At 38.6% G+C, this 17,743-nt stretch overlaps 2 protein-coding genes across 3 annotated transcripts; one reads left to right on the top strand and one right to left on the bottom strand.

Annotated features, from left to right (window-relative positions):
* Nucleotides 1–851: 851 nt before the first annotated feature.
* Nucleotides 852–3,998, top strand: LOC121203570 (uncharacterized). 2 transcript variants are annotated; one of them, XM_041088455.1, is made up of 4 exons: nucleotides 852–2,082; nucleotides 2,169–2,332; nucleotides 2,618–2,786; nucleotides 2,893–3,998. In XM_041088455.1, exons 1-4 carry the CDS (start codon nucleotides 852–854, stop codon nucleotides 3,510–3,512), a joined length of 2,184 nt encoding a protein of 727 aa, XP_040944389.1. In that variant the 3' UTR covers nucleotides 3,513–3,998. The 2 variants fall into 2 exon arrangements, with proteins under 2 accessions (XP_040944389.1, XP_040944387.1); XM_041088453.1 differs by having other exon boundaries at nucleotides 2,160–2,332.
* A 911-nt stretch (nucleotides 3,999–4,909) lies between these two features.
* LOC121214624 (uncharacterized) lies at nucleotides 4,910–6,722 on the bottom strand. The gene is made up of 3 exons (XM_041088465.1): nucleotides 6,331–6,722; nucleotides 5,356–5,435; nucleotides 4,910–5,287 (listed from the first exon to the last, which is right to left on the bottom strand). Exons 1-3 carry the CDS (start codon nucleotides 6,397–6,399, stop codon nucleotides 5,029–5,031), a joined length of 408 nt encoding a protein of 135 aa, XP_040944399.1. The 5' UTR covers nucleotides 6,400–6,722; the 3' UTR covers nucleotides 4,910–5,028.
* Nucleotides 6,723–17,743: the final 11,021 nt, after the last annotated feature.

The following is a 17,743-nucleotide window of genomic DNA, read 5'->3' as shown; positions in this document are numbered from 1 at the left end:
ATGTCCTTTTAATTGTTGATTCCATCTGTTTATCAGATTCGAAACCACCTGTCAGCAAACTTTTTGATTACGAAAGCATTATAGTCTCAAATAAAGACTGTATTTATCATGGCGAAAGGATCGAATAGATGCCCTGTTCGATACGAAAGGGATCAAATGGGTTGTATGTGGGGCTTGATTACTATGTTTGATTTCCGCCATGGTCGATCAACTCAGAGACTGCTTTCGGATAGAAGGCGTGGGAAAAGAAATGTAGTCGGTAAGTGATTTATAAATGGCCTTTTGGATTGCCCTTATATTGTTAAAAGATTATTTAGCTTGTTTGTATCATTAAATATAAAATCGGTTTCCCGAGTATGTGTCCTACACGGGAATGTTCATAGAAGAACAAGAGCAGCATAGATTCTTAGTTTCCTTTTTGATTTTGCAGGTATGGGAAATTCGGGAAATAAAATTGACATGTCAACTAGTTCGGGTGAAGATAAGGCAATGGCAATGGATACATGTAAGCCAAGCGTAAAGAAACTTCTCGAAGAAGAAATGTCAAGAGAGCATGCTACAAAGGAAGAGTTAAACAATACTGAACTTGAAGCAAAACAGTTTGATTTGGGTGAAGGAGACAATGAAAGGAAGAGCCAGAAAAGAAGAAACAAAACTCGGAAGAAAAGTTCCGGTGGCAGTCTTGATGTTGATGCTGCTAGGACCTTGGTATCAGAAATCTCTTGTTATCATAAATCTGAGCAACAAACTACAAGCAATCTTGACATAGACAATCTTGTAGAAGAGCTCTGTCAGGAAATGGGTCAAAAAGAATCGATTGTGTGAATCGTGACCAGCCTGTTGAAGGTCACATGCAGCCAAATATGAAGAGCTCCCGTTTCGAAGAAGTGAGTGAGGCTATCAAGTTCTTAGTGAGTCAAAAGCTTACTAATAGGAACCAACTTACTGAAGGTGGGGAACTCCAAGCCTCAAAAGAAGCTATGGATGCACTTCAAATTTTGAGTTTAAATGAGGAATTGTTTTTGAAACTTCTACGAGATCCAAACTCATCATTGGTCAAAAATTCTAAGAATTCGACAAATGCTCGAGATGAGGAGTCTAAGCCCTTTTCTGGATCCAACTTTTCAGAGCAAGAGCCTGCTGGTTTAAGACAACCGAATGAGACTGTTAATAGAAAACAGCGTAATTTCTTTAGAAGAAAGTCCAAGTCTCAGGAAAGAGACTTATCAGATGAACAGAAGGTTTCCGAAGCTTCAACTAGAATTGTAGTTTTGAAGCCTGGACCGACATGCTCACAAACTGCTGAAACTGGAAGTAACATTGGTTCGTCACCCGAATCTAAGAACATCATCAGACATGGAGAGCCAAATGAGAAAGTTGGTTCCCACTTTTTCCTGTCTGAAATTAAAAGAAAGTTGAGACACGCTATGGGAAGAGAGCATCATAGAATCCCTGCAAAAGAAATACCGAAAAGACTTTCCGGTGAGCGGCAAAGTTCGAGTGACAATGGAGGATTAAAGGAATATATTGGGATGAATTCTCCTACTAAAGACCATTTCTTTATTGAAAGAATTGCGAAACCTTCCAGTAGTGTCAAGAAAGGAGAAAAGACAAGCAAGCTAAAGGTCCCTGAATCGAGTACAGAATATGAGACTACTCATTTTTCCAGGCATTCAAACATCTATATCGAGGCAAAGAAACATCTCTCCGAGATGCTAACCAATGGGGATGACATTATGGATCTTTCAGGCAGACAGGTTCCGAAAACCTTAGGGAGGATTCTCTCTCTCCCAGATTATAACTCATCACCCATCAGCAGCCCTGCGAGGAACCCGGAGCCTAGTTCTATAACTGCACAGTCGAGATTTGCCAGCCCTGACAAGTTCCAGAAATTACAAAACAATGTGAGTAATCTAAGTCAATCTGCGGTGGAACCAGAGAGCCGGCCCGGCGTTTCCGATAATAAAAACGGTGATGAAGTCCGAGGTGATAATGCAATTTTAAACAAACTCGACGCTTGTGTGAATGATGACAAAGAGGATCAAAGTCATTCTTCTACTAAAGACGAAACGAGTTGCGAAGGTATTATTTTATAGTTATTTAATTTATGATGGCAATCATGAATATCGAGGTTTATTAATATTTAACCTTGATAAAAGTTTATGCAGGTGAAGTCATTGTTGTTGAAGAAACTGAAATTACGGGTGAAGGAGAAACCGAGCTCTTGGATGCTTCCTCTGACACGAATGACTATTCAATTACTAGAGATGACAAAAATGTCGATATGTCCGAAGTTTATGATGAAAAGCAATATCCGGAATGCTCGAAACAGGTAAGAGTAATGCCATTTGCTATGTATTGTAATTATGAAGTAGATTGTAATGATGAACACATGCTACTTATGCCCTTCGATTAATATCTGATCTTCCATCGGGAATATGGAAAATATATCACCCATTTGATATCATCATGGTTTTCTATTATTATGTTGAAGGCAGAGTTAAAACCCCATAAGGAAAATATAAGCTCTTCAGTTTACCTTGCTAGTGTTCGATTTGTTGTATGCATTGCATGTATTAAGTCTCATCCTACTGATTTTCTTTTCTTCTATCTCCAGGATTTAACCGAAGAGGACCAACAACTGTTTTCTCCATTAGCTTCTCCATCAAACTCATCATTAACCAAAAAGGTTGAAGGTCTAGAGGAGCGACCAAGTCCCGTTTCTGTTCTCGAGCCAATATTTTCGGAGGATGTTATCAGCCCTGCTAGCATCAGATGTATTTCTGGTAAGACATATGAGTAAAGCCTTCTGTTTTATTTCATATTCTACATTTGTTTTTAACCTTCTTGTGCCACATTTTGGATGATGCGGATTTTTTCACCAATCTTCAGGTGAAACATCCATACAACCACTAAGAATTCGATTTGAAGAACATGGTGGCTCTTTAGCCACAGATCGCAGTAATCGTTTTAAAACTTGTATGGATGATAAGGAATCAATATATGAGTACGTAAAGGCAGTGCTAGAAGCCTCAAGTTTCGAATGGGATGAATTCTACATCAGGTCACTTTCTTCGGACATGCTTCTTGACCCTTTGTTGCTTGATGAGGTAGAATACTTGCCCAACCAACTTTGTCATGACAAAAACCTCCTCTTTGATTGCATTAATGAAGTTCTGGTGGAGGTTTGTGGGTACTATTTGGGTTCCCCTGGCGTATTGTTTGTTAAAACCAACATCCGTCCTATCCCAAACATGAAAAATACCATTGAAGAGATCTGGCAAGGGGTTTATTGGCACATGCTCCCAATGCCATTGCCTCGTTCTCTGGACCAGATAGTTAGAAAAGACATGGCTAAGGTTGGAACATGGATGGATCTTCGACTTGACACTGATTGTATTGGCAGTGAAATTAGCAAAGCCATATTTGAAGACTTTGTTGAAGACACTATAACAAGCTTCTTAAATGTAAGTCTGGAATGTGAATATCATGCTGAAGGGCTACAAGAGTGACAGCAACTTGTAAGAGGTGACTGACTCAATTTTGTTCATACTTCATACCAATAATGCACATTTCAATGAGTCAGAATTGGACAAAGCAAGCTAATCGAGGTCTCAACCTAGCAAGAAGGGCTTAATATAACTCTCCTTGAAGTGTTTTATGCTTCTTTGTAACCTTTTCCATTCAAATCATGTCAATATGGTAGAAATCTTATCCTCATCAAATAACCAATCAACATGGAGTTCTTACAAGTGAGTTTGAAGCTTCCTATTTCATGTGCAGAGATCCATTGCAATGCAAACACTTGATTTCAGAGGCCTTTCTTGGTTTAGTTTAATCAATAACTACACTATATCATGGTGTCATTTCTCCTAGTGCAAGTGATGATAAACTTTTATTTCTTACAGTTAGAGTTTGTAGATTTTGGTGTGTATTTGTTTGTGTGGATGGTGTGTTCTTAACTCTGATTGATTTCATTTATTCTTGGGTTTGGTTAAGTAGTGTTCTTCCTTATATCTGTGAGCATGGGGTATTTAGACCTGTGAGTGCTTTGAAGTGGAGTGATTGACTACTATGATAGATTTCATATACCCGATATGTATGTATGCATGTAGAAGCTATGATTGTTGAAAATAATAACACTGAACATCTTGAAAGAATGCATACATGAGTTAATTTTACCATACATCCCCAAACTGTAGCCTTCATTCTAAATTGGTCCAAAAACTTTAAAACATTTTAATTACATTCCTCAATCATTGATGTTATATTAATAAGGTTTTTACATTATGTATTATTTTAAAAAAAAGTTATTTTATCAAGAAAATCCTAAGCTATTTGTAAACTTTTTTATCCTTTTATTACCTAAATAAGTCTATATTTTGGTACGTACCTAAAGCATCATCATGCCATCATGTCCACGTTGACAACTAAAAGGCTTGCAAATGTCAACCAAACTTAAGTGGGCAAGCACGGTCATCTATCAGAGAAGTGCAGGCCAATCAGTTACTAGAAACTATACCACCCACAATAGTCGGTCGTTGAGTCATTGTCTACACATTGTCAGCAACTAGAACAATGAAATTCAAGTCATTAATGGAAAGAAAGTGACATCTGAAACGTTTTTTAAACATAACCATTCATTTGAAACCGACAAAGGACGCCACTAAACTACTTATAGAGGATCCAAGTCAAATTTCACCAAATACCCTTCTCTAATGGAGAGGCCCTCAAGAGATGCAGCATTTTCCACCATGCCCAAAGACATATCCATTATTCATAGTTTTGTTGTCTTAATGAAATGATATTAATTCAATTCTTATTCCATAAGGGATGACATGTAAATGATAAATGCAACTTCTCAACATATAAGAACTTTTTATATTTTTTTTTCTAATACAGCAATCTATAGAACAAAAACTTCAATTTTTCTTGCATATTTCCATTATGGAAAGTGTTTACAAGTCATTAAATCCAACTAGAAAGGTCATAGAATTTTGCTACATTCAAGCATTCCAAAGCTACAAGTTATTTCGGTTTTTTCTTTACTTGTAACTGGGAAGTCATAGGAACTGCTCTCTTCTTAGAAAATGCGCTACTTCTACTATCTAAATCCTCATCACCGTCATCTTCATCGACCATGTCTTTACTAGAAGGGGTGGTAGAATCCTGGTTTTTGAAAACTTTTCTTTTTCCAACACCCAACTTAGCAGATAGTTTTCTCTCAACTGGGTCGTTAGAGAGTCCAACTTTTGATTGACGCGGAACTTTTGCTCCGAGTCCAAGCCTGTTAAAAACACATCAGAACGGTGCATGAATACATAACATGACTATGATAAATACAGTCCCACTGACCTTTCTGGCCGAGCTTCTGGTTCTGCTTCCACTACTTCATATTCTGCAGATCCATTCATCTTATTTACCCATTGTTCGGCCTGCATATCACTTGAGTTAATATTAAACTAATAAACTGGTCGATGGTCACAAAAAAGTAAGAACAGTAACTGGAACAACCAATGGCACTAGAACTCCTATATTGCATGAGACACAACAGGGTAAAAAAAATATGCTCACTTAGGCTTTGTTTGGGGCGGCGGTGCAGTGTAGTGCGTTTAGCTTACTTTTTGTCTTACGCTACAGTATCGTTACAGTATCTAATCTCACCGCCACCGCTGTTTTTACACTACCCGTAGGTAAACGCATCGCCCATCCAAACTCATCCTTAGTGAAGTGCAGTACATAAAGTGTTTTTTGTATGTGTGTCTTATGTAAATATATGGAATAAGCTTAAGATGGATAATCATGATAATAAACTATAATACTGATCCAATTCAATCCCACAAAAACATGCTAAATCTTCTTTTTCTTTTGTTGACCAATATGCATGATTCTATTTTAATCCAAAGCTTTTTTCTTTTTTCCTTTTTCAATCAGTTAATGTCTACAAGTAGAAACTATTATCATAATCACAAAATCCCCAATAAACACAGCAAATTATTCCATCTAGTGAGCAATGGAGAAACCCAATCAACCAGTAAATAGATTGAAGCAATGTAAACCAGAATAGGATCCTAAAGACTCCAAGGTCTTCTTCAAACATCTAAGTATATTACCAAATCTCGCCATCTTCATATCATATATCAGTAACAAAGTATTCTTTTTTCTTTCCAAATACCAGACAATCGCAACCGTTCAAACCCAGATAATTAATTAATTCAATGATGAATACGACTTTTAACATAGTCAAAACAAGAAACCCAGATCATGTTTATCGAAAACCATGAAAAATTCATCAATACCATTAGAATTAAAAGCGAAAGAGATATTTACCAGTTTCAATGCGTTATTCAGAGTAACTATTTTAGGAGGCCCAGATTTCTTTGGCGTTTCCGTGGCCATTGGTCTATTTTACATGGACTCGGCGGCAGTTCAATATGGCGGCGAAGGAGTTCGGTTGGCAATGACAGTCACAGCTAGAAGCCTAGAAGATGAGGAAGAACAAAGTGAACGAACTAAAGATTAGGGTTTTCTTTGAATTACATTGTTTAGAAGATTTTAGACCAAAAAATCTTGCGCTTTTGTTTTAGAATAATATTTGATTAGGATTTAGGTTTTTGAATTCCAATTTGATTAGGTTTGTGGAGTTAAATATAGTATGCATCAAATAATAATAATATTTTGTTTTATATTATTTATATTATTTATAGTGTAGGTTGAAGTCCTATACTCCCCTCAATTTGTAGGGTAATAATAAAAAGTGGCTATTAATATTAGAATAAAGGAATATGTTATTAAAAAATATATAAATAAATTATTTATTTAAAAAAATTATATTTTTTAAATAGTTGAATGATATAGAATTCAATATCTCTTCAACAATATCTTAGATTTTTGTGTTTGAAAAAACTTTTCTTTATGAACCAATTTAAATTGATTCCAAATTTAATTCAATTTAATATAATTGCTTGATATAAAAAATCATGCACGAAACAAAAATAAACATGATAAAAATTCAATTGTGAAATTTAAAAATGGAATGAAAAATATTTCTTTACGGTGATGAAAAATTAAATCGGGAGAAAAATGTGACTTTTAACACAGCAGAAGACATGCCAAGATTCGTAAGTTAAGGTGTCTAATTCTTATGGTGAAGAAGACACAAGTTTTCCTCGATACTAAATGTACAGCCCAATTTTGCCCTAATTCCATTACCCAATTTGCCTTGGCCCAATTCCAAACCCACCTAGACCTAGCCTAACCCGGAGCCCAAAACAAGACCCAACTAGCCCAACCCCCTCAAAGCTAAGCTAGGGTTTCAGAAAAGAAACCCTAGCGCCGCATCTATGGTCTTTAGACCTTCGGCCTTCTGGCGCCGTCGCCGTACCCCGCACCCTTGACCCTCTACGCCACCATCATTTGTCGCGTCCCATCCGCACCTACTAGCTTCATCAACACCTGCAACACAAAGCAACAGAGGACACAAAAAAAACGCAAAAATAGAAAACAACAGCAGATAAAAAAATACATTTTGATTGTAATATTGGTTTTGTTTTATCTTGGGTATAAAAGGCCATTTTCTGGAATCTAAAAACAGGGAGGAGGAGGTGCATATTGTATCAAAAACAGGAAATCAATAAAAAAAAAGGTGATTTTCGAAAGGCTCACTGGTTTCTTCCGTTTTTCTTTTTCTTTTTTTTGGGTTTTCTTTTCGGTTTTGATTTTGATTCATCTTAGAAAAAGAACAAAAACAAAGTTTAAAAGGGAGGGAGATTACCTGGTGGTCGCGATCTTGGCCCTCCTCGTCGCCATCGGAGAACGGGCTAAGGTCGAGGGCCGTTTGAACGCCATCATTGTTTAAGAAACGGCGCCGATGAAGCCTTCTTCTCCTCCTGGTAAGTCGGAGTTGAATAGGCGAAGGCGAGGGGGGGCTCTCGAGTGGCCTGTTGTCGGAACGGCGCAGAGGAGAGAGCATTTGGCTCTCTGTTTTCTTTGTTTCTTTTTTTCTTTTGTTAAAGGATGAGTGTAGGCTACCAGATTAGGTTTTGGGGGGGGCTATTGTATGATGTGAAACGACGCCGTTTGGAGTCTGATCAGTAACTCCAAAACGGCGCCGTATTGAGCTCTGACCCGCGCGTTTTTGACTCCTGGGATAATTCCTGCCTTGGTCCCTCAGCATTTCTTATCTTTTTAATGCGGTCTTCTTTTTATATTTGCAATTTTGGCATCGATTTCTGCTTCTGTTTCAGTTCGGTCCCTGGACTATGCGCATTGACTTCGTTGGAACTGTGTCGTTTAATCGACAAGGGTTATTTCCCATCCAGTCCCCCGCTTTTTCTATGCGCATTCAGAATAGTCCCTCCGCTTTAATTTATTTATGTTTTGACCCCGAATTTCGTTTAGATCTTTAGTTTAGTCCTTTTTATTTTTTTTATATTTTCTTAATAAATTTATTATTATTATTATTATTATCATTATTATTATTATTTCTTCCTATTTATTTTTATTTATTTTATTTAAACCCTTTGGTACGTATATATATATGCATATATTTGTATGACATACATGCATTATTCTTATAATATATATATACTTATATATTTTCATACATTTTATAACTTATGTACATATCTATAGATCTATATACATGTTTTCATTCTTATAAATATATACATATTTATATATAATCTTTATAGTTTAAAATATACTTTTTTATATATTTTTAAAATCCACATACATACACCTTTTCAATATATTTTCAACATGTATATAAATTAACGTATTTATTTGTATACATATGTATATTTTCATATTTTAAAACTTTAATTTGTACATATATATTTTTTTCTTTTACTTTACAATATGTATACACTTACTTTTTATATGTATTTCTTTATTTTCGTATTCCATTAGTTTTATACATCTACATATATGTACATGTTTTTATATATACGTATATTAATTTATTTTATTAAAATATACTTTATATATTTTATTAATTCATGTATACACATATTTTAGCTCATGTCTATATATATCTTTTTATACTTAATTGTATTTGCTATTTATTTATTTCATTTTTGTCATTATTTTGAATGGATGATTTAAATTTATTCGTTTTTTTTATATTGTGTTATTTTGTATGTTATAAATTTGATCGTTCAAATTAATTGCTATTGTTTGCATCGTTTTTATATTTTCATGTTCATTATGATCTTGCTATGCATAAATAATGTAATTTGCTTTCACTATGATTTTGTGCTTTATTTTTACTCGATATAACAAAATTTATTTTTTCAAAAAATAGCATTTCGTGTTTGGAATCGAGAAAATCGTGCCCTAACTTACTGGGTTTCGTTTTTCTCGATAAATCTAAATGCACGAATCTTTTCAAGCTCAAATTTTAAATGATCCCGGGATCTTAAAAAGAGTCGCGTCCTAACTTACTGGTCGTGATCTCATTTTAAATCCGAGATGGCTAAAATATCTTTTAAATAAGCATTTTTTATTCGCGTATCGGGAATTTGAGACATTGTATTCTAACTTACTGGATATGATTCTCTTTCTCGATTAACGTGAAATATACTTCTTTTTCCAAAACTTTAATGCTAGGATCGCATTTTTTTTAATTCTTTCAAGTTCTCAATTTTCGACATCAAGACATTAGATAATCAACTAGGTACCAATTTCTGGGCGTTACGAGGGTGCTAACCCTTCCTCGTACGTAACCGACTCCCGAACCCGTTTCCTAAATTTCGTAGACCAAAACCGTTGTTTTAATAAGATCAAATTATTTATTAAAAACAACCTCTTTCCAAGGTGACCCAATCACACCCCAAAAAGGATTGGTGGCGACTCCCGTTTTTTTCGTTTTCATCAAAACCCAAGTCGACCCCGTTTTCATCAAAAATGGTGTCAACAGCTTGGCGACTCCGCTGGGGAATTTAAATAAGAGAGTCAAGCCATGAGTTGATTATTTCTTGTCTTTTTGTCGAAAGTTAAAAATTTGGTTTAAATATACGATCCTCTCATTGCATTTCATTTGTTTTGAGTTATAGTTTTTATCATGTTTTGTATTCTAAATTTTTATATCTTTCTGCATTGCATTGCATGACCGTTGGTCACACCTTTTTAAGTGGGAGTGAGAAACTACGCCTTCGTGAGGTTTTCACCTCCGCATGGGATAGTGAATCGCTTCCGGGATACATCCGTACCTATGTCTTCGTGAGATTTTCATCTCCGCATGGCCATAGGGAAATGTATCCCCCTGAATCGAACTTGGTCCGTATGAGCCTATAATGGGTGAGGATCGAGGAATCTGATGGTTCAGGTACCCAACTTTAGAGCCAAACCACATGTAATGAGCCATAGGAACTGACCTAAGTAGAGCTACTCCAATTTTTAGTGCTTACCTAAATGAGTGCTGTATTTACTTGTCGCTTATTTTAAATCTTATTCTGTGTTTAATGCTAATTTACTTTGTTTGTGATTGCATGGCATCTTCATTCTAAAAGAGGTGTCGATTTACATTCAGTTTCTCAGTAGAAAGCTTATCATGGAAAAGGGGTTTGTTGATAAAGTAGAGGATAATGCGGCTGTGCGAATATGGGCTGAAACGACACAACGGGAGAAAGGCGATAGTCTTACCGAAGGGTACGTGTCAGAATTGTGGGATTTTACCCGTATCAGTGTAATCCAGAATGACCTTCGAGAAATGAAAGAAGTCTGGGATCAATGGGATGTCGAGGCCAAGCAGCTGTTCTATTGTAACTACGGTGACCTACCTTATCTGCTTAGTGTCAAAGTGGACAAGTATTTATTCCGAGCCCTTGCTCAGTTTTGGAATCCTGCCTACAGTTGTTTCACTTTTGGGAAGGTAGATTTAACGCCTACTGTGGAGGAGTATACGACCTTGCTTCGGTGCCCAAAGATTCAAGTCGACAAGGCTTATTCCAGAGCTGCTTGTGTCCCTCCGTTGTTAAAGAAATTAATGAACATCACTGGGATGAGCGAGCAGTGGGTCGCTGCCCGGATCCAACAGAAAGGCGACAGTAAATGTGTTCCTTGGAAAAGTTTGCGAGATTTGGTGCTTGTACATCCTGACTTGAAGAAAAGGGTCGATGTCTTCGCTTTAGGTATCTATGGACTAGTGGTTTTCCCCAAAGCTTTAGGACACATAGACGAGGCTGTATCTGATTTGTTTGATCGGCTTAGTAAAGGGGTGACACCGGTTCCGGCAATACTCGCTGAAACTTTTAGATCCCTGAATGCGTGTCGAAAAGTAGGGGAGGTAAGGTTTATTGGATGCGCGCAGCTCTTATTGGCATGGTTCCATAGCCACTTCTGGAAGGTCGAAAAGGTCTCCTATCGGGTATTCTCTGATAACTACTCCCCTCTAGGAGAATTGGTGGCCACGCCAAGACGGGATGATATTTCAGAAGGAAAATGGATAGAGATACTCCAGAATCTCCAGGATGAAGATATTGAATGGAGGGCTCCTTGGTTAATTCCCGATGAGATATTGTACCGATGTGGAGATTTTGACTGGGTTCCGCTGCTCGGGATATGGGGAGCTATCGGATATGCTCCTCTACTCGTATCAAGACAGTATAGATCACGGCAATTCATACCAGCAACGCAGGGGTTGGCTTATAGTGATTTTTCCTATAGGGAGGACAATTACAAGAAGAAGGTTCGAGAAATATCTAGTGCCTGGAACCAAACTCGTCGAATGAAGATCTTAGCCGTGGGTCCGATAATTACCCCCGAGTATGGTCAGTGGCGTGATCAAAGGATCAACGACAATGTCCCGGCGTTAAATTCAGAAACTGCTCGATCTTTAGAGGAACGCTTGCAAGTTTTGCCTTCTGAGATGGAAATCATCAAACAAGAATTTGAAAAAAGGAGTTTAGAACTGGGGAAGAAGATAGAACGACTAGAGGAAGAAAAAATGCAGCTAGGACTGGATGTGGACATTCAAAGATTAGAGGCCGATAAATTGAGAAAAGGAAAGAACAAAGCAGAAGAAGATTTAGACAGCCTGAAGACAGATTACAAGAAGTTGCGCAAGTCGGTAAGAACTGCTGGCTTGGGTAAAACTCCAGAACAGTGGCGACAAGAAATTCAGGAGGAAAAGACGAGAGCTAATCAATGGGAAAAGAAATTTCAGGATAATCGGGCTCGAGAAGTCACCTTGGGAAAGAGTCTACTAGTTTGCCAAGATGAGAAGACGGAGTTGAAGGTCCGGATAACTGAACTAGAAAGATCGCTTCACCAGTACTGTAATCGTAATGCTACGGTTAAATTAAGGGCGAGCTTAGACAAAGTTGAAGAATTAAAAGGACAAATAGGAGAGCTAGAGAATGCATTGCAGAATAGTGAAATCCGGATAGAGCTTCTGGAAGAAAATAATGAGCAGTGGCAAAGACAATTCCGTCGGTCTCAAGAGCAGATTAGAGAAAGAGATTATATTATGGGAGAGGCGGTGGCTCAAGTGCGCGAAGTAGCTGATCATCTGCAGACTCTAGCGGTTCAGGCTGATCTATTAAGTTTGAAGTATGAGTCAGAGTCGGACAGGGGCCGAGAATTAGCTTGGCTTCTTAGAAAGGTTAAGGCTTTGAGTGTGAGGGCAAAGCCGTATATGTAGTCTATTTTATGTAAAGAAGCTCTTTATCTAGTAAAGTTTTCTAATGAAGTTGAATTAGAATCAGTGCCTCTTTTTCTTTGCATTCTTTTCATGCATTGCATCACATCATATGCATTAATGACCATAAAAAAAAACCTAATTGAATAAAATCATTTCAGTTAACCTGGAAAACCAACAAAGTTACGGCACCCGAGCTAAGGCAAAAATTATGGACCAAAGGTTGGAGAAGCTAGAGCGACTTCAGAAAGAAATGCAAGACCAGTTGCAGGCGCAAATGAAAGAGCAAATAGAAAAGATTCAGCGTGACATGGTGCAAAAGATGGAGGAGTCCCAAAATGATCTGGTGGCTAAGATGACGCAATTATTGAAGGGAGTAGATAAGGGTAAAGGTCCTGTGATTGTTAGTGAAGAAGAAAACAATGGTGAACCACTTTATCCTCCAGGTTTCACGCCTCCACATGCGCAAGTACAGGCCGAGCTGCATTCGCGGAGACCCTCTGTGTCGGTTAGACCCCAGCAGTTTCAAGGCGATGCTTCAATCCCAATGAATTTTCAACCCGGAGTGGGCTTTAATCCCGGTGATAGCCCGAATAATATTGCGGTCCCAGATCTAGACGAGATTGGTTGAAAAGGACAAGGCGAAGGAGGAATTTCCAAAACAATTTGAGGAGAAATGGAAATGGATAGAAGAGAAGTTTAGGGCAATAGAAAGCATCGAAAGCTATGGAACAGATGCAAAGGATCTGAGCTTGGTTCCGGACTTGGTGCTCCCTTACAAATTTAAGATGCCGGAATTCGAGAAATACAACGGGACTAGTTGCCCAGGATCCCATATTACTATGTTTTGTAGAAGAATGACGGGGCATATTAATAATGATCAATTATTAATACATTGCTTTCAGGAAAGTCTTACGGGAGCGGCGTCAAAGTGGTACAATCAGCTGAGCCGAGCTAAAATTGCTACTTGGAGGGATTTAGCACAGGCTTTCTTGAGACAATACAATCATGTCTCAGAAATGATGCCTGATAGGATAACTCTGCAAAATTTAGAGAAAAAATCGAACGAAAGCTTCAGACAATATGCGCAGAGGTGGCGAGAGGTGGCGGTTCAGGTGCAACCACCGCTTTTGGAAAAGGAGATGACGACGCTTTTTATTAATACTTTGAAAGCCCCGTTCATCACTCACATGTTGGGAAGCGCATCAAGAAATTTCTCAGATATAATCATGAATGGTGAAATGATTGAGCATGCCATTAAAAGTGGAAAAATAGATGGAGGAGAAAATAATAGGAGGGCACCCCCGAGGAAAAGAGAAAATGAAGTGAATAATGTGAATACTTATGGTAGGTCAATTACCGTGAATCAGCCAAAGAAAGTGGTTGCTAATCAACAGGGATCATCAAGACAAGAGTCGGGAGCTAGGCAAACTACTGAAAAGCCCCAATTCACGCCAATCCCGATGTCATACAAGGAGTTGTATCAGACTTTATTCGATGCACATGTTGTTGCTCCTCGTTACTTGAGTCCTCTACAACCCCCGTATCCAAAATGGTATGATACGAACGCGCAATGTGATTATCATGCGGGAATTTCTGGGCACTCGATAGAAAATTGTACTGCCTTCAAGAAGGTAGTAGAAGGACTTATCAATTTAGGTGTTGTCAAACTTGACGACTCACCTAACGCAAAGAATCCGTTACCTAATCACGCAGATAAGGGGGTGAATATGGTTAGCGAAGGTACGGGAGAAGAAGTCAAGACTGACATTGCTGAAGTAAAAACTCCATTGAAATGGGTCTGGAAAGAAATGGCGAAAAGAGGTTTGGTTATTTCAGACTCTGAGGAAGGGCAGGAGATGGGAAATTACTGTGAATTTCACCATAAAGCAGGGCACGAAATCCAAGAATGTGAAGGATTTAAGGCTTTGGTTCAAAGCATGATGGATAACAAAGAGATGAGGTTTTACGAAGATGCGAAAGAAATAAGGAGCATATGCGCGACAGAGTTGAGAACACAGGCTCCAAATCATCCTGTGGTCATTATCTCACGCCCTAAGGGTAATGAGGTTAGGGCTCAGGTAACACCGAAAATTGTAATCCAGAAACCATCAAATTTCTCTTATAGGGATAACAAAATGGTGCCGTGGAATTACGGGTGTAATGTGACCGTTTTGGGAAAAGAAGCAGAAAGAAATCAAGAAACAGTTTTTTACACGCGCAAGGGAAAAAGATATGACGCTCAAGCAGAGTCGTCCAGGGAAGAGAATTGGAAGAAAGAACAGAGGAAAGGGAAGGCAGTAGAAGTTGAACCATTGGTAAATGAACCAATAAAAGAAGAAGAGGCGAAGGAGTTTTTGAAGTTTTTGAAACACAGCGAATACAGTGTTGTGGAGCAACTGCACAAACAGCCAGCCCGCATTTCGGTATTAGCTTTACTCTTAAACTCAGAAGTACATCGGAATGCACTCTTAAAGGTGCTAAACGAAACATATGTGGCTGACGATATTTCAGTAAACAAGTTGGATCGGTTGATCAACAATATTGGTGCTGACAATTTTATCTTCTTCAATGATGATGAAATACCATCCGGAGGAAGAGGTTCTACTAAAGCCCTCCACGTTACTGTCCGATGCAAAGGGTACACACTCCCGGGGGCCTTGGTTGATAATGGATCTGCACTAAATGTATTGCCTTTGTCCACTCTTAGTCGATTACCAATAGACAGTTCGCACATGAAAGCATGCCAGAGCATAGTAAGAGCATTTGATGGAACAAAAAAGGAGGTTATGGGGAGAATTGAGGTGCCATTAAGGATTGGCCCAGTCACTTATGAGGTGGATTTCTTGGTAACGGATATTAAACCCTCCTACAACTGTCTATTGGGGAGACCGTGGATACACTCAGCAGGGGCAGTACCTTCATCATTACATCAGAAGGTGAAGTTGGTATCGGAGGATCGGTTGGTAATAATAGATGCAGAGGAGGATATTATCGCAATGATGACTAGCGATGCACCTTATGTGGACATCAACGATGAGGCACTAGAATGTTCATTTCGGTCGTTAGAATTTGTGAACGCGATGTTTATTGCGGAGGGAAATAGAATTCCAGTACCGAAAATATCCAGGACCACTGAGATGGGATTGCGGTTGATGGTAGGAAGAGGAGCCTTACCCGGGAAAGGATTGGGAAAATATCTTCAGGGAAGGATTGAGGCACCAATGCCGAAGGAAAAGTTTGATAGATTTGGTTTAGGGTACAGGCCAGACGTGAAACAGAAGAAGAAAGAAGTAGAGAAGAGACGAGAGAGAAGAAGGGCGCGTTTGAATGGACATGAAGCTAAGTGTGAGCCTTTAACCTTTCCCCACATATCTACATCTTTTGTATCGGGAGGATTTATTCATTCTGAATGTGGAGTGTCCGGTAGCGGCATGGGAGGAATGTTGGAAGATGTTTATACCAACGCCATAGAAGCAACGGAAAGGAGGGCTTTGTTGGAGATCTGCCCTTATGAGCCTGGAAGTGAGCTAAACAATTGGACTGCTGAAGAAATCCCTGTAGTCTTTAGGGCTTATTCAGAGTAATGCTCAAAACATTCCTGTTGTTTGTTGGCCTAGGAACGATATGAAATCTTTTGTGAAATAGGCATTGGGCCTAAATATCATTATTTTAATGAAATACGTGTCTACGTTCATCTCAATCAGTCATTTTTTTCCTTTTATATTTTTCATTCGGTTGATTGTCTTACAAATAATTCTTTCATTTGCAATTCTTTTGCACAAACATATTCGTAAATTTATATTCCTGGTATATTCTTTGACATGCTCTCATAGGTCTTCAGATATCAATGACATGAGTGACGCTGCCTCAAACGCGGAGCCTATTTTTGAGCAAGAAGTGTGTTTAGAGGAATCCTGCGACTTTGAAAATGACGAAGATTATGATGCATCTCCGGACTTGTTAAGAATGGTGGAACAAGAGAATAAGCATATCCTACCTCATAGGGAATCATTAGAAATAGTGAGCCTAGAGGATGGAAAGGAGGTGAAGATTGGAACTGAAATCACCGCAAAGACAAGGCAAGACCTCATTAATTTGCTCCGAGAATTCAAGGATGTTTTCGCGTGGTCGTACCAAGATATGCCTGGGCTAAGTACTAACATTGTGGTGCATCGTCTGCCCATAAAGGAGGATTGTAAACCCGTTCAACAGAAGCTCAGGAGAATGAGACCTGACATTGTGTTGAAAATAAGAGAAGAAGTCAAAAGACAATTCGACGCTGGTTTCTTACAAGAGGTCAAGTATTCGGATTGGGTAGCCAACATCGTCCCTGTTCCCAAAAAAGATGGAAAGGTACGAATGTGTGTGGATTATAGGGATTTGAACAAGGCTAGTCCAAAGGACAACTTTCCACTGCCTCACATTGATACTTTGGTAGATAACACGGCAGGCTATTCATTGTTTTCTTTCATGGATGGTTTCTCTGGATACAATCAAATAAAGATGCATCCTGGAGACATGAGAAAAACCACATTCATTACCTTATTGGGAACATTCTGCTACAAGGTAATGCCCTTCGGATTGAAGAATGCGGGAGCAACGTATCAAAGAGCTATGGTGACTTTGTTTCACGACATGATGCACAAGGAGATCGAAGTCTATGTTGACGATATGATCGCGAAGTCTAGAACGGAAGAAGAGCATATTCAGGTCTTGAAAAGGTTATTTTTGAGATTAAAGAAATTCCAGCTCAAGCTTAACCCGGCCAAATGCACGTTTGGAGCCAGATCAGGGAAGTTATTAGGCTTCATAGTTAGCAAAAAGGGGATCGAGGTTGACCCAGACAAAGTAAAGGCAATACGAGATTTGCCTCCCCGCGCACTCAGAAGGAGGTTCGAGGTTTCCTAGGGAGGCTGAATTACATTGCTCGGTTCATCTCACAACTGACAGAGAAATGTGATCCAGTATTCCGGCTCTTAAAGAAACATAATCCGGGTGAATGGGATGAAGAGTGTCAGAAGGCTTTCGATAAGATAAAGCAGTACTTATCTAATACCCCAGTCTTATCACCTCTGAGTCCAGATAGGCCATTGATATTGT

This window comes from Gossypium hirsutum, chromosome A02 (genome assembly GCF_007990345.1).
Source record: "Gossypium hirsutum isolate 1008001.06 chromosome A02, Gossypium_hirsutum_v2.1, whole genome shotgun sequence".
NCBI classification, from domain to species: Eukaryota; Viridiplantae; Streptophyta; class Magnoliopsida; order Malvales; family Malvaceae; genus Gossypium; species Gossypium hirsutum.
This window is presented reverse-complemented; position numbering and strand designations above follow the sequence as displayed.

Bases quoted from the DNA above. Each gene is read 5' to 3' on its own strand.
- LOC121203570 (XM_041088453.1), top strand. From the start codon at position 852: ATGCAGCCAAATATGAAGAGCTCCCGTTTCGAAGAAGTGAGTGAGGCT. The intron at 2,333-2,617 runs GTAAGAGTAATG...TTCTATCTCCAG, and splicing joins ATCCGGAATGCTCGAAACAG to GATTTAACCGAAGAGGACCA. The intron at 2,787-2,892 runs GTAAGACATATG...ACCAATCTTCAG, and splicing joins TAGCATCAGATGTATTTCTG to GTGAAACATCCATACAACCA.
- LOC121214624 (XM_041088465.1), bottom strand. From the start codon at position 6,399: ATGGCCACGGAAACGCCAAAGAAATCTGGGCCTCCTAAAATAGTTACT. The intron at 5,436-6,330 runs GTAAATATCTCT...AGTGATATGCAG, and splicing joins TGAATAACGCATTGAAACTG to GCCGAACAATGGGTAAATAA. The intron at 5,288-5,355 runs GTCAGTGGGACT...TGTTTTTAACAG, and splicing joins CCAGAAGCTCGGCCAGAAAG to GCTTGGACTCGGAGCAAAAG.